The 22,538-nt window shown below is 45.7% G+C and overlaps 2 protein-coding genes and 1 long non-coding RNA gene across 3 annotated transcripts; 2 read left to right on the plus strand and 1 right to left on the minus strand.

The window, feature by feature from the left end:
- Positions 1 to 6,657: 6,657 nt before the first annotated feature.
- Positions 6,658 to 7,813, minus strand: LOC124657878. Its single transcript, XR_006988908.1, has 3 exons — positions 7,718 to 7,813; positions 7,085 to 7,208; positions 6,658 to 6,694 (listed from the first exon to the last, which is right to left on the minus strand). It is a non-coding gene; the product is annotated as an uncharacterized LOC124657878 (long non-coding RNA).
- A 3,200-nt stretch (positions 7,814 to 11,013) lies between these two features.
- On the plus strand, positions 11,014 to 12,758 carry LOC124654055 (probable ribosome biogenesis protein RLP24). The gene is made up of 4 exons (XM_047193089.1): positions 11,014 to 11,187; positions 11,907 to 12,020; positions 12,111 to 12,247; positions 12,343 to 12,758. The coding sequence occupies exons 1-4, from the start codon at positions 11,107 to 11,109 to the stop codon at positions 12,500 to 12,502; spliced, it is 492 nt and encodes a 163-aa protein (XP_047049045.1). The 5' UTR covers positions 11,014 to 11,106; the 3' UTR covers positions 12,503 to 12,758.
- Positions 12,759 to 15,758: 3,000 nt separating this feature from the next.
- Positions 15,759 to 17,739, plus strand: LOC124655192 (50S ribosomal protein HLP, mitochondrial-like). The gene is made up of 3 exons (XM_047194130.1): positions 15,759 to 15,805; positions 16,680 to 16,783; positions 17,339 to 17,739. Exons 1-3 carry the CDS (start codon positions 15,772 to 15,774, stop codon positions 17,711 to 17,713), a joined length of 513 nt encoding a protein of 170 aa, XP_047050086.1. The 5' UTR covers positions 15,759 to 15,771; the 3' UTR covers positions 17,714 to 17,739.
- Positions 17,740 to 22,538: the final 4,799 nt, after the last annotated feature.

Below are 22,538 nucleotides of genomic sequence, written 5' to 3' on the forward strand. Positions count from 1 at the left end.
CTTGCTGTCTTTGTTACTTTCTGCTCGTTATTTCACTCTTTACTCTGCTATAAAGCTGTTACTACTTGATAAACTCTTGCGAGCAAGTCTGTTTCAGTGCAGCTGAATTGACAACTCCGCTGTTAAGGTTTTCAAGTATTCTTTGTCTCCCCTCGTGTCGAATCAATAAATTGGGTTTTACTTCCCTCGAAGACTGTGCGATCCCCTATACTTGTGGGTCATCAACGCCCAAGAAGCTTAGGAGGTTCACGCAAATATTCTTCGTAACGTGCATCACGTCGATTGCAGAGCGGACTTCTAGGACTTTCCAATATTCTAGCTGCCAGAATATAGATTTCTTCTTCCACATGGCTGCGTGCCGTGTGCCTCCCTTCGGAACTGATCGTCGCGGGGACCCTTTCCAAAGATGACTTTCAAATCCTTGACCATATCAAATACCTCGGCACCGGTGTTCCGCGAGCTTCGGCCGGTGATCTGCCTCTGACCGTTGTAATGCTTGCCTTTCTCTTCTTGGATGACCTTTCGGAAGAAATCAACGATGCCCAAGGTACACGTTCTTCTTACAATTTGGCAAATGTACACTTTCGAGCCTCATGTAAGCGGTGCGTGCATGCATTGTATCCCTTATTTGACCGGTCCCGAAAGGTTACTAAGAGCAGGCCAATCGTTGATGGTTACGAAAAGCAACGCTCGTAGGTCAAATTCCTCTTCTTTGTGCTCATCCCACACACGGACACCAGGTCCGCCCCCACGACCTGTAAAAGTTCATCAACTAATGGCCTTAGGTACACATCGATGTCGTTGTCAGGGTTGCTTCGGACCTTGGATGAGCACCGGCATCATAATGAACTTCCGCTTCATGCACAACCAAGGAGGAAGGTTGTAGATGCATAGAGTCACGGGCAGGTGCTATGGGCTGGAGCTCGTGCTCGCCAAAAGGATTCATGCCATCCGTACTTAGACCAAATCTTATGTTCCTTGCGTCAGCTGCAAAATCTTTAAACTCTCTGTCGATCTTTCTCCATTGCGTTCCATACTGCGGGGTGTCTCAACTCCCCGTCCGACTTACGGTCCTCTTTGTGCCATCGCAACAACTTGGCATGCTCTTTGTTCCGCGAACGGACGTTTCAACCGTGGTATTATAGGAGCATACCACATCACCTTGGCGGGAACCCTCTTCCTGGGTTTTCGGCCTCAACATCGCCATCGGGGTCATCGTACTCGATCTTATAACGCAATGCGAGTGCATACCGGGCATTCATTCAAATTCTCGTATTCACCACGGTAGAGGATGCGGTCGTTGATGCATGCATGTATCTTCGTAACCTCTAAACCTAGAGGGCCGACAACCTTCTTTGCTTCGTACGTACTGGCGGGCAACTCGTTATTCTTTGGAAACATATTCTTCAACATTTTCAGCAAGTTTTCAAGTGCCGAGTCAGCTACACCTGCTTGTGCCTTCCATTTCAGCAAATCCAGTGTGCAGCCCAGCTTCTTCAGACCATCATCGCATCCGGGGTACGGCGCGCTTCACAGTGATCCTCTAACATGCGATCAAAATTCTCCCTCTCCTTTTCGGTTTCACAGCGTCTCCGTGCATCAGCAATGGTCCGACCAAGATCATCAACGGGATCATCACGTGCCTCTTCTTCACCTTCCCCTTCACTTTCCCCTTCACCTTCAGCATCCTACATGAAAGTATCACCGAAATGAGCAAGATAGCTTTCATCGATGAAATCATCCCCTTCTTCATCTTCTTCCATTATAACCCCTCTTTCTCCATGCTTGGTCCAACAATTATAGCTTGGCATGAAACCGTGCCGAAGCAGGTGCATGTGAACATCCGATTGAGGAAGAGTAACCCTTTCCGATTCTTACGTTTAACACATGGACGGATAACAAACCCCCGCTTGTTCGCATTAGCCACTACGAGGAAATCTTTCAAACCCGTACTCGAACTCGCCGTGAGAGTCGGTTACCGTACATCCATTGCCGATTCATCTGCATTATTATAATATAAAATATATAATTAACCATCATGCATTTGTTAAACTAACTAGCTACAAACAATATAAATTAAACAATGAACTACACACATGCATATTTTATCAATGACACATCAAAGGTTCAAGTTGCTAACCGCGATCGAGGAGGAAAAAATAAATGAGAAAGCTCAAGTGTGGCTCCAACACTTCATATCATGTTTGTTTAATGCTCTTGGGGCATTTCATCAAACACCTTATGTGCATAAGAGGAACCAAAAGCAAACCTAACACTCACTTGTGAAGTTTGTGAAGAGAATGGCTCTAAATGGCTAAGTGTTGGCTGCTGGATGGGTATATATAGGGGAGGGGCTTTAGTCGCGGTTGGCACAATAGCCATGACTAAGGCCTTCGGACACTGCTAGTCGGGGTTGGCCTGGCCAACGCGACTAAGCCCCCCACGATGCACCGGCTGACCCGCAGGTGCGCCACGGGCCCAGGGAGCCTTTGGTCGCGGTGGCCGCCACCTCAAACACCACCAAGGTGGCTGCACCCCATAGTGGCCGGCGCCCCCTCTCCCCAAACCCTAGCCGCCCCGCTCCTCCACTTCCCGCACGCTTAGCGAAGCTCCGCCGGACTTCTCCACCACCACCGACACCACGCCGTCGTCGCTGTCGGATTCAAGAGGAGCTACTACTTCCGCTGCCCGCCGGAACGGGGAGGTGGACGTCGTCTTCATCAACAACCGAACGTGTGACCGAGTACGGAGGTGCTGCCCGTTCGTGGCGCCGGAACCGATCGTGATCAAGATCTTCTACGCGCTTTTGCAAGCGGCAAGTGAACGTCTACCGCAGCAACAAGAGCCTCATCTTGTAGGCTTTGGAATCTCTTCAAGGGTGAGACTCGATACCCCCTCGTTGCTACCGTCTTCTAGATTGCATCTTGGCTTGGATTGCGTGTTCGCGGTAGGAAAATTTTTGTTTTCTATGCAACGTTATTGTACACCGGCCACCACATTGGCCGCACCACCAAGAGGCACCAAGGCCGGTGCCCTAGCTGCCCCCTCTCCCCAAATCCTAGCCGCCCCCTCCACATACTACTCCCATAGCGCTTAAGCGAAGCCCTGCCGAAATTCTCCATCACCACCACCACCACGCCGTCGTGCTGTCAGGATTCCGAGGAGGATCTACTACTTCCTATGCCCGCTGGAACGGGGAGAAGAACGTCGTCATCAACACCGAACGTGTGACTGAGTACGGAGGTGCTGCCCGGCTGTGGCACCGTCAAGATCTTCTACGTGCATTTGAAAGAGGCAAGTGATCATCTTCAGCAACAATGAGATCTAATCTCGTAGGCTTTGGAAATCTTCGAGGGTTAGTCTCATCACCTTCTCGTTGCTACCATCTTTTAGTTTGGATCTTGGCTTGTTGTTCGTTCTTGCGGTAGGAAATTTTTGTTTTCTATGCTACGAATCCCTTCAAAGATCTCCGACTATTTTTACTACTCCCAACGGGAGCGATGGTTTGCTGAAATTCAAGCAGACATGAAGATCTCCGACTATTTTTACTACTCCCGACGAGAGCGCTGGTTCACTGGAATTCAAGCAAATTTGAAGACTCTTTATACATGAAGTTATCATCTAAAAAGGCCTCTGAAAAATACGAGCGCTACAATAGATGGTAATTAACGGGACTTACAACAATATATAATTATCCTCTGCTGAAGCCTCAAGAATAAGAGAGTGCTGCTGATGGCAAGGATAAAAACTACTTACAAAAAGACCCATCCCGTACTTTAAACTACAGAAGTACTAAAGAACGACAGAGTCGACATCAGGCACGGTCCCTTCGATTTAATTCAGGGGCTGCCGCCTAAACATACATCATCGGTTGAAGCGAAGTTGCACATTACTACGGGTTCAACGAACCTGTAACAAGAGCTGATCACTCAAAGATTCGCCTCCGATAAACTTACAAACAATGGCATCAACGATGCTCAAGGTGCATTAAGAATTACCCCTAGAAACAAACAACAATATGTCAACGGCACCTAAAGAAAACTATAACATCGGATTGCTCGACTTGAATCTACACACGGTTGCAAGCATCCGTGCCTAGACTCGGGGGCTACTCCCATCAGGAGCGCTGGACGCGCACCCGATAAAATTATTGACTCCTCCGGAACATCATCAAAATCATTGACTCCTCCGAGACATCAACCAAATCATCGACTCCTCCGGGAAATCATATGAATCATCGACTCCTCCGGGATATCATCAAAATCATTGATTCCTCTATCAGTGGCGGAGCGTGACCAAAAGTGAAGGGGGGACAAAAAATGCCGCAAAATCAACTCTTGGCGCTAATTTTGCTGCAATTTTATGCATAACATCAAGAGATGATATTCAAGATTCAAAAAGACACTTATTATTTCTTGATTTATGAAATTTTCATAGCCTATGTACGAGAGGGAAAAATATCGCCAAGATCGAACGATGGACGAATTCCTTGATTTACATAGAAATCAACGGACAATAGTAAGCATCTTGTAGTTTTATTTGCAGTAATAGTGAAAAAGCTAACCCATGATCCACACCGAGGGACAAAAAGAAAAATCAATTGATGAGCCAACTCCCAAACGCCGAGGTAAAACAATAAACTAACCTACTTCAGCATACCCTATCCCATCCCATCACACAGCCAAATCATAATCAAGCTAGCAGCCATCCGAGGAGGGGAAGCAGAGAACGCGTGCCTCTATCTCCTTCCTCCTCTATGCTTTACTGGCGGTAGAAAACAAAAGGCGGCCGATGTAGAGTAGGCCTAAATATACATCATAGCTTTTGGAAGGGGGGGGGTCACAACCCAGTTTCATCTCCACGAGGCTCCGCTAGTGTCCTCTATGACATCGTCAAAATCATCAACTCCTCTATCTATGATATCATCAAAATCATCGCCATCATCGAAAGCATCCAAATATTCTTGAAACTTGAGGGAATCTACGGTATTCGACTCAGCATTTTTAACACCCCATACATGACTATTTCATATTCATCTACAGGTTCAGGGGTTACTCCCATCGGAAGCGCTGTTTGCGCACCCGATAAAAAATGGCAGCTTCGTCGACAAAGAAGAATAAACCCGAAACGTCGGCATCAACATCAAGATCTTCGAGTAGTACAAGTTGAGTCGATGCGCGGCTGCAAGCACTTGCTCATAGACTCGGGGGCTACTCCCATCGGGAGTGCTTCGCGCACCCGACAAAAAGCAACTTCGATTCTACGTCAAGCACAAGATTCAACATTCAACAGATGGTCAAGACATCCGGATGATGACAACTTTAGTCCCTGCCCGAAGTTTCACTTCAGCCAGACACACGGGGGCTACTGATGTGGACATAACCCTTCGGGTACTCGACATTGCCATACCCGGTGCAAACACTACAAGAAATCTGGTGACTTGCGACCCTCCATATTGGTCGCTGAAAGGTCGTTGTCCCTCATCTGTGACCATGCCGTGACCAATAACTGTTGGTCGCCAGTTGAGCGTCACTGACGGCGCACGACGACCTTCTTATTTAAATGGTCGTAATCCTCTACGACCAAAATGGATGGTCGTAGATTCTATGACCAAAATGTTGGTCACGGGCTGGCCTGCCCAATCCACGTCAGATCCAACGTGGCAAATGCTACGTGGCAGATCGGTGACCAAACCAAATGGTCGTGCATCGAAATCAGCCCAGTCCAGTTCAATGCTTTAGATGGGCCTAGGCCAACAATTCAGCCTATATGTAATTTTTTTCCATATCATTTTTTTCTGTTACATGGGCCAAGCCCAATATTTAAGCTCTTTTATTTTTAGGCCACGACCATTTTGGCACTACAGGTTCAGTTTTCTCTTTTGCACACGATGGTTACACTAATCGATTGCTCCTAGTTGTCGAGTTCCACGTAGAAATGGTTCGCAATAGATTTTTCACTCGTTTACACTTTTTTATCAAGAATATTCAATCAAATTGATTCCGAAGTGATTCATTCCAAAAAATTCAGAACTGAGGTAGTTACGGACTCACAACACAAATTCAAAAGAGTTTACGAGCAACACGTTTAGAACAAAAATCAATAACGAGTTATACACAGGCAGCAAAACATGCGGACCATATCAACTGAAACGGTGCTGCACTATCTTCATTCTTCAGGCATCCTTTTATCCTTTGTCACAGCGGCTGCCTCCAAAGCGTTCACATCCTCAACTATTTTCCAACAGATAAATGACATTAAGACAACAAAGAGTTAAAATGGCAGGAAGCTAATTCACCACAAACTTCAAAAAAAAGGACGGTGTCAAATGGCAGCAAGATAATTCAAGTGTTTTTCTTTCTGCGCATTTTTCTGAACTTAAAAATAGTCTGCACCATATTTCAGATACAAGAGCACATCAGTTATGCCTCTGGTGGAAGAAAATTGTTGTAGATGGACTGCACATAAGACATAGATACAGAGAGGTGAGCAATCGGATGGCCTCATTATAAGCACTACAGCAGCTTGACAACAGAATATCTCGTTTAGACCCCTTCCTACGTTTGTTTACTTTATGCAGTTGCAAGGACAAGTAAATGGGGTGATTCAGTTGATTGTTCACATGCTGCGCAAACACGACTACAGAAGAGCAAATACTGCTATGATTGAGTCCTTCACGAACCAGGACCATCACCTGCATAAATTGTTTCATTTACCATCACTGAAAGATCAGAAGCAGGCAAAATAGGCTGTTTGCATAAAAGATACAATGCCAAAAGAATCTCGGTTGCATATAAGATGCTACGAGAAATACAAAACCACATAACAACCAACTGACCATCCGTGGCCATGCACTTGGTGCTTATTTTACATGAAGTTCCTCCTTACAGACTTACACTAAACTCAACAAGAACTAAAGCATCACTACACAAAACTCACAAAAAATGAAGCTCAGGTGAACAAAGCATTATTTTAAGTTATATGTGCATATGAAATTATCGTGATAAATAGCAAATTATTGATAAACAGCGACTATCAATCCATAAAAAAATGGGATGCAGAAGAGACATGAAGGTAATATTACCCTGGAGGCAGACACAATTCTGGGCCTCCTTGCGGAAGACGTCAAGGCCGGTGTAGTATCCCTTGGCCCTAGGCGGAAGATCTGGCCAAAGGGTCTCAAGCATGAGAGCGCCATCTTCGGGTTCCTACAACAAGATTCCAGTTTCAACAGATGCAGCGCATTAGAGGTTGAGCAAGAAACATTAGTAAAATATGTAGCATGATCATAAGACAGTACAATATATTTATTGTGTGGGTGTATAATAAATCCTCTTGCAAGTTAGAAGCTGCAAAAATCTTTATTTGGGCTTAGTGAAGTAATTGCACAACCAATTTAGACAGAAGAGAAGCCTTGTCCATGTCTATCCTTCAAATTATAAGTGTATTGGGGTCAGATGGACCATTCTATCTCATATCATTTACACTTAAATTTACCACTTCACACTTTACTTTAAATTATTTTGTAAGTATGTCTCACAAGGTTTAATTACTGCCATTTTTTCAATACAGATTAAATTACTACCTCATCACCCTAATCTTCTCTATAAATAGAAAATGCTAAATCGCTTACATAGGAATAGGTAAAAAATACCATACACAGGAAAAGGTAATCAGCATATGTATAGTGTCTAAGACATTACAGAAGTGACTTTACCTAATCCAATTGCTTGCTGTCCAGAAGCAGACCATATATCCTAAGCAGCACGCATGTGCACCTGCGTCAATTAGAAGCACTACAACTCAGCAACTGAGACAAATATCTGCATCAATCAATCGGTCCAGCAATGCAATATATAAGCCCAGCTACAATAGATATACTCCTTTGATAAAAAAAACCATGCATGCAAAGATGCTAAAACTGAAAGAGCAGGATAACTCCTTTTGATTATATCCTCATGTATATCGTGCACTTCTAGTTCATATATGGACAAATATGCGAGTAAAACACAATCAGTAAGCATAAAACTAAACTGCAAGTCAAACACAATCAGTACACTTTTTTGAACGTTGCCTCCTCCTACACCACCCGGAAACAAGGAACCCTATCAAACTACTATAAACTCAAGTACAAAGAAATACAGTACAAGTCTATGTAAGAAACAAATTATCATCTAAATTCAACATACTAGCAGTAAACTAACCACCACATACTGCAGCTAGATCTGTATTATAATGCAACCTTGGAAGGTAACAATAGAAGTGTACAAATAAGTGCATTCAATTGAGAGATCTTTGAGCTGATAATTGCTATGTACACGAAAATATCAGAACATCTGCAATGATAAACAGCGAGGTTTACCACTAGAACACATTGCAATAACAATACTGCCTCCAGCCCTATGTTGACTCTGTGTGTATCAAATTCTAGATAAATTGCCCCAACACATAGTGGAGCTAATTCCTAGACATAGTGGAGTCGATTCATCACATAGTGAAGCTAATTCAAGACATAGTGGAGTTGATTAATCAAACTTCAGTAGCAAAGACTGATACTAATCGCTAGAAAATAAAAATTAGACCATGTTCACACAATATCGAGTAAATTGCAACGACTCTAGTGAAACAATATTTAGTAATATAATTTATGGCTAGCTTCGTGACTACCTCTCCTTGCTTGGTATGTGAGACATCTCGCCTAGTAGCTATGTATGTTCTGGCAGTCGTGAAAGTATACTAGACACGGAGGAGGGACGGAGACCACGGGTCACGCTGGACGGCTAGTTTAAAATCCTCGTCGACGAAGGGCAGCGCCTCGTTGTCTCCAGATCAGACACGGAGGAGGGACGGAGGCCAGGCAGTGAAGAGTACACCATGGCGGCGCGGTGGTGGGGTGAACGAGGGCCGGGTGGGTCGTGGCGGCGGATAGGGTTGTGTTGTGTCTTGGGATGTAGAAAGGGCATGTTGGAGAGAGAGGCCGGCGCCCGCCAGTGTAATAGGAACCGCGCTTGGAACTGAAAATTCGATACGCGCGCAGACACCCCGTGCTGGGAACCAAAAGTTTCCTCCGCACTAGTTTACACCTCACTCTATATTATTGAAACTGACTGCAGCTGGGACCCTCCTCTCTTAGGCCCACGGTTCCATGGAGTTTGTTCAGAACGGTAGTTTATTGTCTACAAAAATAGTACTAGTGGTAAACTTTTTGCAATAACAACTTTGCCTAATTTGAGATGAATTATATGTAAAAACTAAATCTTTTGCCATAGAGTATTTTTTGTACAAAATAATAGTGTCATAAATATTTGTGAAATATCTATGTTTGCTTCTATATGTTTTACAGGTGACATTTACAAAACAAAATTCATATTTAGAGATCATAAAAAACCGCTTATGAATGAAAGTATGGTTCATCCTCTAAGATATAAAACACCACAACTTTCCAGGGTCAATTGCAAGTAGAAAGACACAATTCGTTACCGCGCCGAAGCAACACCAATTCTTGCCACAAAAAAAATGTAGTTGGGCTTAAGGTGGAATGTGTTGCGTGCTTTTGAATTGCCATCCAGTAACGAAGTTTGTCCCAACACTTTTCCCATCCTGAAGTCCCTCTCCTCTATATGACAGTCTGCATAGTTTGTTCAAATAACTCTATATTGTGCGCATGTGTGCATCTTGGGATGGTAAAAATCTTGATGCTGGGAATTAGCAGTCATGACAATTTAAATTAGTCGTAATCGGCTAGAATTAAGGTCATGGACCGTATTGTTTTCTATATGACCAATTCAAGTATGGAAATTATGACCTTTATGACCAGAATTGTCGTAGAAAATTAGGGTTTGGACCCTCCCAAACGGCTAACGACCAATTGATGTGAAATTGTCATAGAGTTAAGACCAATTTATTCGTGGTCATTGTAAGAAGGTCACTAGTTAACATATTTCTTGTAGTGAAACTATGAAGCTGGACCAGAACAAGGACTCAACAAGCTGGATCCACAGAGAAAATCAACTTGAATTACGAGAAAGAATACTCCAATACGAACCCTACTAGGACTCTTGTAAACCATAGTTTGGCTGATATATAAAGGCAGGCACGGGCACCCTTGGGGGGGGGGGGGGGGATCTGAAAAACAGAAAACATAGAGGCGACACGCCTAGATATCACAACCCGCAGATTAGAACTAGACTAGATACAACAACTCCGCCTATGGTGGCCCCGTGTACACATATATTCATATAGTGGATTGCTAGAAAGACGTAGCGATCCTCCACCGCGGGGACGTGCACCTGGGTACGTCGTGTACCGTCTCGCTCCCGGAACTTCCATCGTCGCCTTTCTCTAAACGCAAGCCCCCATGGTGGGCATTGCCGAGGAGCCGCCTCGACACCGGCCCTTCCGACGACCAGTAGTAGGCCGCGCGACTGCGAGTAACCGAGGCCGGTGTAGGCCGCACGACGGCGAGTAGGTACGGCCGTTGTAGTTTTAGGTTAACTCGACTAACCATCTCGGTAAAGATGGTCCTTTTGGCCAATCAATAGTAATGAACAAATAATATGGTTACCTAGTCATTGCCGACCGGGTCCTGATGCTATGAACGCGGACACTTTCCACGACTGCGCAACGTCCGCGGAGACGCAAACCTCATGCATATTTGGGCCAGATTTGCATCGCCGTGGACGGTCCGGTTACTATGCATCGCCCCGCTGGAGAAGGACCCAGACGCATTTTCGGTCACGGCGGTCGCAAACGGTCGCTCAGTGTCCATTTGAGTCGCGCAGCTAGAGATGCCCTAAATATCAGCACCGAACGTAACATGGGCCGAGCCCAAGGAGGCCCGGGCCAGCCGATTTCTTAAGCGGCCCTGATCGGAGCGCCCGCGTATAGGTGTGCCCAAGCCAAACCCTGTCTTCTCCTCTCCCACTCCCCCCTGCCGGCCGCCGCCTCCCAGTCGCGGCGAGCCCTTCTTCCCCAAACGTAACCTAGGGTTCGCCCTTCTCCTTCCCCTTCCCCTCCCACCGTCGCAGCCTCCGCTCCAACAAATCCCCACCCTCGTATTCGTCTTCCTGATCCCCGGCGGTTGCCGCGCGTCCCCCCGACGGCGCGATGAGGTTGGAGAAGTGCTGGTTCTGCTCCTCCACCGTCTACCCCGGCCACGGCATCCAGTTCGTCCGAAACGACGCCAAGGTAATTTATTTGCCGTATCAAGAACCTGTGGTGGTGCCATGTGCCTCATCTCTTTAGCCTCTGTGTCGTCGTGGTAGCAGAACATGCTTGGACGCCAGCCATGTTAGTTATTAACCTATCAAGAACCTGGTGGTGAGCAGCTCCGGTTTTATTCTGTCCATGTCTTGCTTCCCATGTTATTTTTTTTTGCACGGAGAATTTAACGTAGGAGAGAGCGAACCTTGTGGAAAAATGATATTAGAACGATTCTTATGAGATTCGATTCCTGTGCTGTATCGAGTGTGAAATTTCTTCAGAGAGAACTCAACATTGGAGAATGAAATTATGGAACGAAGATAAGTAGATTAGATGGAGTAAGATAGAATTTCTATCTCCTATTCTATAAGGATCATCTAGAAAGCAGAGAGCTTTGGTTCCATTCAAATTGAAAAGCTGACGTAGATGTTAAGTGGTCGGAATATCCATAAAGGAGCACATTATGGAAACTGTTCGTATGAGGTTCATCATACCTTGTTGAAGTTAATTAATCCCTTCAACTTTAACTTCTGCTTCTATCTGGATCTGCACGTACACACCTGTAGCCTTATGAACAGCTGAAGACTCAACAATGTTTATGTCATCCTTACCTTTGAAGCATTTTCTGTAGCTTCGCACGTGCTTGTATCTGTATTCGGTTACTGGCATGTCACGTAACCAGGTTGCTTACATCTGATTGTCAGGTATTCCGCTTCTGCCGATCAAAATGCCACAAGAACTTCAAGATGAAGAGGAACCCCCGCAAGGTTAAGTGGACCAAGGCGTACAGGCGCCTGCGCGGCAAGGACATGACGCAGGTAAACAAGCCCACTGTTTTCTACATCCTTCCATTACCCAGTATGGAGTCTTGTGTGGGTCCTAATCGAGTCGTTGTCTGGATCAACCAGGACACGACGTTTGAGTTCGAGAGGAAGAGGAACAGGCCGGAGCGCTACGACCGGATCCTCACAGAGCAGACTCTCAAGGCCATCCCGCTCATCACCAAGATCAGACATGAACGGCAGAAGAAACACATCACAGAGAGGTCGGTTGCTGTTTCCCTGACTCGTCGTATCTGATTGTTCTTGGAATGGTTTCGTTGTCTAACGCACACTGTACTTTTTTTTCCCCGTCTAACAGACAGAAGGGCGGTAAGAGCATGTCACGTAAGAAGGACGCCAAGGAGCTGGAGCAGGATCTTCAGATGCTTCCTAAGAAGGACACCGTGGCGTATGAAGCTACTAAGCAGAAGGTTATCGTTTCTCAGCTCAAGACCGAAGAGAATCTTATGGAAGAGTAGTGGAATGGAAATGTTTCGGTGCTTGCATGTTCACATGGTCCTTTGTATGCAGTACTACTTTGGGTTTTGTAAGGTTGTAGACGGTGATGACGTTTGTTTTCGACTGAGTACTAGCAGGTTTTGTGTGTGCTGTAATGGTGCAGACTATGGTCGGATTTGTTACCTTACCGTTAATAGAATCGTGAACTTAATCAGTCATTGTTGGTGTGGTCATTTTACTACATGAAAAATTCAGGCAGTTGTTGCTTTGGAAGAATTCCAGATTTGTCTGAAGGATAATCTTGTCTCAGTATCTCAAGAGGATATAGTCTTTGTTAAGCTCTCTGTGTCCAAATTCTCTGGGTATTGCAAAGTTTTATTAACCTGTTTATGTAAGCATACTAGCAGAGATATACCTACTGATGCAAACTGTTTAGTTTGTCGGTGATCGAGCATATCAGCAAATACAGTTGCCACTAGCCAAGTCATCTGAGAGTTAGAATTATGTCTTCTTTTAACATCTGAGGTGTTTTTCGTGCTATACTGGTCCGGTCTTACTGGGAGATTCCAGTGTTTGGAGAAGCTGCGTTGTTCTCCGCTTTGTCCGTGGTCAGAGACCCCACATCAAAGGCGAAATTAACATTCTACTTCCTTTTCAGCTTCATGAACACTAGATATAGTTTCCCATGTCACTGCTACATGTATTATTTCATTCAACTTATTTAGTTGCATTAAGGTAACTGCTGGTGCATCGTCTCTGTCAAAAAATATTGGCATTGGAGGACTCCAAAACAGCACTGTGAAGTTCGAAATCTTGGACACTGCTTGTCAGGGGTGGTGCATATTAGAACTTTGCTTAAGTCTTACATATGGTTCATCCTTGCTCGGATTTGGGGTACATGATTTCTGTACCATCTTGTGCTTTCACAAACATTTTCTCTTTACCTTATTTGTGTTGCCTGCAAGCATTTAAAATGTTTCTCTTAGTTCTTACCACATGAGAATTGGTCAATTTTCAAGTATGCTGCATTAGAACCTGTGAACTACAGGGGAGCTGGTGCTGCAATCGTTGTCTATGACATAGCAAGTGCAGAATCATTTAACAAAGTGCAGTACTGGGTCAACGTATATCATCTTCCCCCTGATGAGCTGCGTGAACATTCCGCGACTTCCTCTTATCCATAATGAGTTTGCGGTTTTAACAAAGTCACTTCGTTCTACTTCCTCTTGTCTAATGAGTTCGCGGTTTTAGTTCAGGTTTTGTGGAACAATCCGTGACTTTGTTAAATTGGGACATTGATGCTGAATGTATTACAAGGAGATTTTTACCATATTCGTTGCTTTCTGAAGGATGCACAAGAGTATGCAGACAGGAACAGTGTGTTTTTTGTTTAGACATCAGCAAAAACGGATGATAATATGAACAAACTATTTGAGGTGTGTATGAGGATTCAGGATTACATAAGCTATTTGCTTTTGCATATAGAGGTGGTGACTGACCTGGAGAAACATTAAAATCACCAAATCTCTGTTCATCAGTTTCTGTTGAGTGATGCAGAAGTGGTGTCAGACATAATCAGTGCGTGATTATTACATGATATGCTGAATGCCGTGTCTTCACGACCAATAATGCAAGAGTATTGTGCGTAATTGAAATGATGGAATTTACATGGTATTGTAAGAAAAATATACGGGGACTGAAATAGTTTTGAAGTTGCTCTATTCGGCTTTCTCTTTGTTCCAAATTTCCAATCACTCCTTATGTAATCACCACTGTGAGGTAACTTTTGCATTGCAGTGTTCTGACCACCACACTGCCTTGAACCCTGCCCCTTAGGTTTCTTTTGTCTTTGTTATCTGATAAGCTTTCTGATCTGCTACTGAAAACTTCTCGAAATCTAGATCTTCCTCCCAAGAAGTCCTTGTTCTGTACATACAATTCACTCGATTAATTTCCAATTTTGCCTCTCTTGTCTGTTTTACCAAATGTTCGCCTTTCGTCATGGTATTCTGTTTGACAAAAATTGCACACGTGGGACTCTAGGGATACAGGAGATTCAACATTGGCAGATGATTCAACGAACGACTCTCACAGGCGAGGCCGACTGCCTCCAGTGGAAGTGGACGCCGAGCGACACATACTCAACACGATCATCATACCTGGCCATGTTCCACGGGTCGACCTCTAACCCTACCTGGATGCACATATGGGAGGCTTGGGCACCGCCGAAGGCGAAATTCTTCCAGTGGCTGGCCTCCCAAGATCGCTGCGGGACCGTTGAGTGCATTGCACGCCGCGGGCTACAACAACATCCACGTTGCTTGCTTTGCGACCAGAACTGGTGACCATGCACCATCTGCTCATTGAGTGCCCCTTCTCAAAATAAATCTGGCACGATGCATTGGCCTGGCTTTGGATGACCTATAGGATCCCTACCTTAGCAACAACGACAACCTCGCTCTTCGACTAGCTTGTTGAGGTCAAGCTGGCAAACCCAAAGTAAGGGCCTTGCAACGACAACTCTGCTACTACCCTGGATGATCTGGAAACATAGGAACGAATGTGTCTAACGACTGCGTCTTTGACCGAGCGTAGTCCTCAGTGATGATCAAAATCAAAGAGGAGGCACCCCCATGGGCTCAAGTCGGTGCTTTAGGCATGAGAGGTGTGCTCCGGACAACCTGGGACGTACATTAGTTTCCTTTCCTCTGTTGTTGTATCAAAGTCCTCTAGGAGACATGTAAACAAAACCATTCCTTTTCAATGAAATGAAACACGCGAAAAAGTCCTTTGCATTTTTCTCGAAAAATATACGCGCATTTCTCAGAAAAAAAAAAGAAGTCCCAGAAGGAAGTATACACAAGGGCAGGGCTTAGCAACCAAACCATACCCGGCCTGCCATCCGTGCGTTCCATGGCCAAGCCCAGGTTAACGATGGGCCTTCTTCTACGCAGCCTGCGCGACGCTCGCTCGCTACATCGCCACCCGGCGCCGCCGCCCGTCTCCGCCGAGCTCATTTCCCTCCCTTTTCTCCCCCCGTCGACGACGCCGCGCCGCCGGGACGCTGCCCCCCCGCCGCGCCCCGCTTCTTCCCTGGATCTGACCCTTGTGTGCAGTTCCGTTCCAAGAGGTGGGTGGGCTGTTCGGACTCGACGGATCTCGGGGCACCGTAGGGTTCGCGTTCTTGGACGCGGCCGCCGCAGTGTTGGCACCGCTAACTGACGTCGCCCCGGGATTTCTCCTTTGCAGGAAAGCCTAGGCGGAGAGCTGTGCGGAGTCACGCCAGGAGATGGCGGCGTTCCTGAGGTCAAAGTGTTCGTCAGGTATACTGGTGTTTCGTATTCGCATCACGGCTTTCCAACTGTAGATGTTGTGGGCTGGGTCCTGTACAGTGAGAACTTCTCCAGTACCTGACTTGAGGATGTAGTAGTAGTGTTAAACCATGCATCTTCGCCCTGTGTTGTTTGGCGTCTGTCGTCTTGCCTAATGAACTGAAGCTCGAAATTGTTAGTGGCTATGGTCCAAATCATGACTGCTAGCTGAACCTTGATCAGTTCAGATAATTATTTGTTTGCCCGATAAACTAACCTCTGTAGCATAGGGCAGCGACCAGGTAGATTGTGATTGATTTCCTATCACTTATATGTTACAGAACTAGAATAGCTGGTTCCTGTGCCGGAATACTGGAGTCTGACTGCTCGGCGGCGATTTTGACGGCCAACAACACGTCCGAAAACAGCTCCAGTTTTTGGCATGTCTACAAGAACATTAGCTTGTTGAGAAATGCTCTACCAGGGTGTAGTATTCGCAAAATTGATAGACGTTGTAATACAGTGGCTCACGAACTTGCACGGCAAGCTAAGGTCCATGGTTGTAGGCATATCTGGCTGGCGCCTGTGCCGGAAGCCATTAGGAAATTATGTAATCAAGACTCTGTAAATGACTCTGAGAGCTGATTAAATTTTTTCCCCTCAAAAAAAAAAAAAAAAAAGAATAGCTGGTTCCGAAACATTGGGTTGCTGTACTCACTATCGCTGTAAGAAGATGATATCTTGAGAGCCTGTATCTAGTTGAATCTTATGCACCTGTGATTCCGTCGAAATATGTGTCGATATTCATATTTTTTCATATACCGTGCTGCAGTGTGGTGCTCAGTTTATTGATTCGCATGATGTAAATGCTTATTGATCTATGCAGTTGGGCGTACTCTGATGGGAAGCATTGGAAACAATCTGTATGGGGGTGTTAACTCGTCTGTTGAAACCGTGGCGGGTTCATCTCGCTGTGATGCTATCAGTCAGGTCTTACTGCTTTGCTCAAGCATAAATCTTTCCTTCACCTTAACACGCCCGCAAATCTCTTTTCTTCTGAAAATTTATCATCAGTAAGAAAATTAGCACAATATTCTGTAGGAGTTTTGTTAGCTTCTTATAGGGTGTTTGTGGCTCAAAGATTCTAAAGTGCATATTCTCTCTCCCCCTCCCCTCCCCCAATGACATTGCTATTTAATTATGATGTTGCTTGCTTTATATAGTTCAATAGCTTTCGTTTATAATTGTTGTCAAGATCTAGGACTTTTGTAGTTGCTAGCGATGTCATCATGATTACAGACTAGATCCCTATGACATATTGGACTCTGTGTTTCATTTACAGGGCATTCTTCTTCAGTCTTCATGAAAATTTTCCTAGTTATTTTAGATGTTCTCAGAACCAGCATAGAAATTAAGTGTTTCAACTTAGTTTGTGAAAAAGTTGTCAGTATTGTTGCTAGAGTATGTAGACCTCTTGAAGTGGATTTATGCATTTATGCTTTTGAAGAAGTGAAGCAGTAACATGTGTTATTTTTCTGATTTCAGCAAATCAGGACATTCATCCAGATGAGAACCAACCTCAAGGTGGTAGACAACTCTGGAGCCAAGCGGGTCATGTGCATACAGTCCTTGAGGGGGAAGAAAGGAGCGAGGCTCGGGGACATGATAATTGGTTCCGTGAAGGAAGCACAACCCCGTGGCAAGGTCAAGAAAGGTGATGTGGTCTACGGGGTGGTCGTCCGTGCTGCTATGAAGAAAGGGCGCAGTGACGGCAGCGAGGTCCAGTTCGATGACAATGCTATAGTCATAGTGAACAACAAGGGCGAGCTGATTGGCACTCGCGTCTTTGGTCCTGTTCCCCACGAGCTCAGGAAGAAGAAGCATCTCAAGATCTTGGCGCTGGCTGAGCACATTGTTTGAGACATCGAGCTGTGCTTAGCCATATCTCTCTGTTTTTTTCTGTGGAATGAAACACACATGTGGTTGTCTTCAAGACTGCTCTGGGGATGTTTTCGTTGCTGCCCTGCTATTATTGTATTCCACTTTCTTTTTTCTTGATAGTTTGTGTTTGGAAAAATCTACTCTAAACAGAGAAAATGCACATTGCTTACTTTTCTCGCTTTTACCTGCGAGTTTAATGAGCAATTGAAAACTTGGATTGAATCTAGGCACTAACGGGCAAACCCGATTTGGAATTTACTTTAAGGAAGTTGCGGGCACTTCGTAAGCTTGCTAATACCTTTCAGAGGCGGATTTGGTGTAAACTTAGTGTGACCACTGATATTTAGCTCAAAGTTAAAATAAATAACAGGTGGGATCACTAGTCTACACCCATTCCAAGCGGAGCCTAAGGCCAAATGATATCCCATGGATCGAGACTTAACAAACCCCAGCTCCGCTAGGCCAACGGTACCTGATCACTCAAGTCGAAGTCTCCAAAGCCTCCGCGTCACATATAGGGATGTAAATGATGCAGGAAATTTTCACTCGGAATTTGTATCCTCATCCGTTTTAAAGATGCGTTATGCACTTCTAAAAATCTGTTCGATATGTATGCGGCTGTGACTGTCATCCGAATATCTGACATATCTGATGGCTAGTGTAGATGATATCGCATTGTCATCCTCCGGATATGGATCATCCGATATAATTTTGTGTATCGTATGATGAAACTAGACCTTCCCCAAATATGCATACATCCCATTTAGTCCATCGACCATAGTGTTACACACTTGAATATTTTTTTCATCATGTTGTTTGCGTATGATTTATGTGTGTATCTATTAGATGTTTTGCTCCGGTTTTGTTTTGGTCTCAGTTTGCTCCATTTTCAATTCGAATCCTAGTATGATATAATTTTGGTTACAACTTACAACCCGGGGGGTGCGGTGAAACGGGCTCATTTTCCCCCTCCCCCGCTCTCGGTTAGCTACAGTCCCTGCTCTCCTCCTTATCCAAACCGGGCCGCTCCTTCCTCCTCTCCGCCGGAATAGCCGGCCGGAGATGGAGAGGAGAAGGCGCCGGAGTAGATCTTAGGTGTAGGAGTAGGTTTTTCGGCTTCTTGCTGGATTTTTGGAGTTTGGCATCTTGATCTCCCGCCAAGATCTGGTGCCTCTGGTGGTGGCTTGGCGGCGGCGAGCTCCAATGGTGGGAGCAACCGCGGCGGGCCTTATGCTCCAGAATCGCCTTCAATAAAGGGCCCAGTAGATGCTTTCTTCTTTGCAGGTGTGCGGTGACTGCTCTGCTCCTCCTGGTTGGCCGTGGCGGCAGGGGGGAGAAGCACGGCGGTGCTCAAGATCTCAGGAAGGTTTGTTCCCTGGCCGGCCATGGTGGTGAGGGGGGAACTGCCTTGCCTTCCACTGCAAAGTTTGGAGCTAGTAGGGCTAGCTGGTGCTATCTGCTGAAGGGCAGCATAGCCCTGTCTCTTTCTCTGTCCGGCCATGGTGGCGAGGGGAGAAGAGGGGGCGATGTGGTGTTTTCGACCAGGCGGCGCCAGCTCTATCTTGGTGGTTCTTCGTCAAGCGCAACTACGCAGCCGACACCATGGCCTCTCCCTGTCCCTGTTGGAGCTCGACGCCTCCTCGCAGCCAAGTGATTCGTTTCCGGCGGCTTGGAGGTAGCCAGCAGGGGTGGGTTCTCGCCGGAAGGAAGAGTTCGAGCGGCTTCTCTCCATTCCTTGGCGGCGACGCTTCGAGGATGCCGGCGAGCGATGGCGGTGAAGCTCCAGGACTTGATTGCTTTTTCAACTTTTGTTCTGGGGTGTGTTTTGTATATTTGCAGGCCTTATCCTCAAATACCAGGTTCTTTAGGGCGAGTGTTGTAAAGGGCATGTCTGCAATTTGTACTCGTCACGTGTCACTTTAATGGAATACCATCTTCTATTTTTTTTAAAAAAAAACTTACAACCCGGGCTAGTATGGTCCTATGCCTGCCCTGGTTGTCCCCGCATATAAAATTTATTATAATGTTCAATTTCTTGATAAGCTTATATTTTGAGCTTCTCAAGTTAGCAAGTCGAGTTGACCTAGCTCGATAGCTGACGAGTATTTATCGAGTCGAGCCGAGTCATGGTGTCGATATCCAACCCTGGTATGGTATCCTATCATTACATTCCTCAAATTTATCATGGATTTATTTTCAGCGTATATATTTGGAGTCCAATTCTAGCAGAGATTAAATCTTTGTTTGGCGCAGATTTCGGTGACGTAACAATAACATCAGGTGATTTTGGGTCACTGATCGACATATGGACCCATCGTATGGAGGACCCACATGCCACTTATTACCCTAGACTGCACGTATTCATCAAAACAACAACAAAAAAGTGTACATACTCCTCTGAAGATTTTGGGGCCATGCAGAACTTCAGAGTTTGTTGCCAAGTTTGGATGGCTGGTCAGAGTTAGGCCTATAATTAAGGAGATCCGTTAGAGCAATCCCGGCCTTGCTACCCTACTTTCCTCCCTCGTCCATGGCGACGTAATCTCGCGGCTAGCCACTCAGAATTTGATCGAGGTGGCGGTGATCAATCGGATCGGGCGATGGAGAACGAGGTGTGGACGCCGCGGCGGTCGAGCCGGAGCAGCAGCATCGGGAGCGCGGGGAGCGGCGGCAGCGCCGGGAGCGGGAACAACATCGAGTACACGAGCCTCCGCGACATGCTGCTGGAAGGGAGCGGCGGCAGCAGCGGCGGCGGCGGGGAGAGCCACGTCGTCAGCTGGGGGATCCGCGGGGGCAGCTGGCGGGAGTGCAACAGCGACAACATCCACGAGTTCGACGCGTCCAACATCGGCATCCGGAACCAGCTGCTGAAGCACGCGGCGTCGGCGTACCTGCAGTCGGCGGTGGTCGTGGGCGGCGGCGCCGGCGGCGCGCGGGAGGGCCAGGGGTGCTGCCTCGTCCGGCTCTGGCGCCGCGTCGCCGGCAGCGTGCGCGTCAGCGGGCGGGGGCGGGTGCTGATGCGGGCTTGCTCATGGCAGGGCTGCGTCTACGACATGCCCGCCGAGGTATGCGCCCGGGTCGCCGCCTTCTTCGCCGGCATCTGGACCTAGCTAGGCGGCCACCGGTAGGCCATAGGCGACGGTGCTCCCTCGTTTCGTGTTGTTGTTGTTAGATCTTGCATGTGTCAGATGCATGCTGGGCTGACCAATGCATGTTTAGTCAGATAGCACCCCTCATTAACCGGTAGTCTTATTTGTCAGGGAATACCTTGTATCTTAATTAGGAGCTGCGGCATCAGCGTTTTGTGGTACGATCGGAAGAAAAGGAAGAGATTTAGCTTCTTCATGATATGATTAAGAAATGACATTGCTACTACTCGTACTAATTCTGAGAAGATAGATAGAACTAAGCAGAGATTTGCTGTTCAATGTTGAAGACGGCCAATGAAAACCTATCTCTAAGTCAATTTTCTCCCGCGTTTAGGAGAGCTATCTTCTTGTAGGTAACCGCAATTTAATTGTTTGCTCAGGATCTAAACACAGGAAGAGCACTTGATATTCGTTGGTTATTACAAGCATCCCAAAAGCGTACGGGGCAAAATATGGCTTTCAATTAAGTTGTGAATTAGTAGATGCGGCTAAAGAGGGTGGCGCGGTGCCATACGTACAAAGTAAGTGACTCACAGAATGGCAGAGACAAATACAGTAGTATCTACAACTCCTTTGCAAGCTCCATAGAAGAAAATTATGTATTCTGTCAAAGAAAATCCCTGAGGTAAATTGCATTGAATAGGTAAATTAATCATTTGTCATGCTCAGCCGAAAGGGGGTACTTATATATGACAGAACGGGCCAATCTGATCTTTCATAATAAAGAGACAAACAACTCACTTTTTCTAAGTAAGGGGAAAGAGGACTGAAAATTGGAAGAAAAAAAATCATGCACATGCGAGATACAACCTACGTGCACCATCGTCCCACCTGACAAACAAACTTTCTTTTTTAAATACGCATAGACATATCATAATTTTATAGAAGGGGAATAATATTTTCAGAGTTTAGAGCATAGAGCTCAGGCTCCACACCAGAGAGACAAGACCTAGGTCCTGCTGATCCCGTTGTACTGTGCAACCGTAAAACGCGTATTTCTGATTTTCAAAAAGGATAAAACAATTCACATGTTTAGGAGGCACACATCTATGTGGACGCCACGTTAGGTACTGAAATTCGAAAATATGTAGTTTGGAGGAAAATAACAAGTTTATAGTGAACAGTTTGAAGGAATCATGTAACTTTCTAAAAGGCATGTAACTTAGTACACGAACACAATGTAACTTAACTCTTTTTGTAAGTATAATCAAATTCTGAACTGTTCTAAAAAGTACTCACATGCCAAAAAATCGCTTTAGCTCCACTCACCATAGATAGTCTTAGGCTCTTAGCCTACTCCTAAGCTTACGTGGAAGACTCTACTCACCCCACGTCTACCATAAAACAAATTTTCAATGTGAAGCATGCATGACTCACTCGGACTCAAACCAAACAAACTAAGAAAGTATTTGTACTCACCTCTTTGTTTTTCTTGCGAAACAGGACTATATTCCCTAGTGCACCAGAGTTAAACCTATCTCATAAATACAATTTTTTTTTCCGGTAGAGTGAGACGTTTTCATAGATAGCGAGGCATTCATGATTACTTTGCCAATCTTAAGATCTAACCCGTCTGCTCCGTCTTTTAAAGATGCTTATAGGGGTAAAGCGTGTACATCGGTTCCTAGAGGTGAATTAATATATGCGCGTCTATA

Source organism: Lolium rigidum, chromosome 5 (genome assembly GCF_022539505.1).
Source record: "Lolium rigidum isolate FL_2022 chromosome 5, APGP_CSIRO_Lrig_0.1, whole genome shotgun sequence".
Classification (NCBI taxonomy): domain Eukaryota; kingdom Viridiplantae; phylum Streptophyta; class Magnoliopsida; order Poales; family Poaceae; genus Lolium; species Lolium rigidum.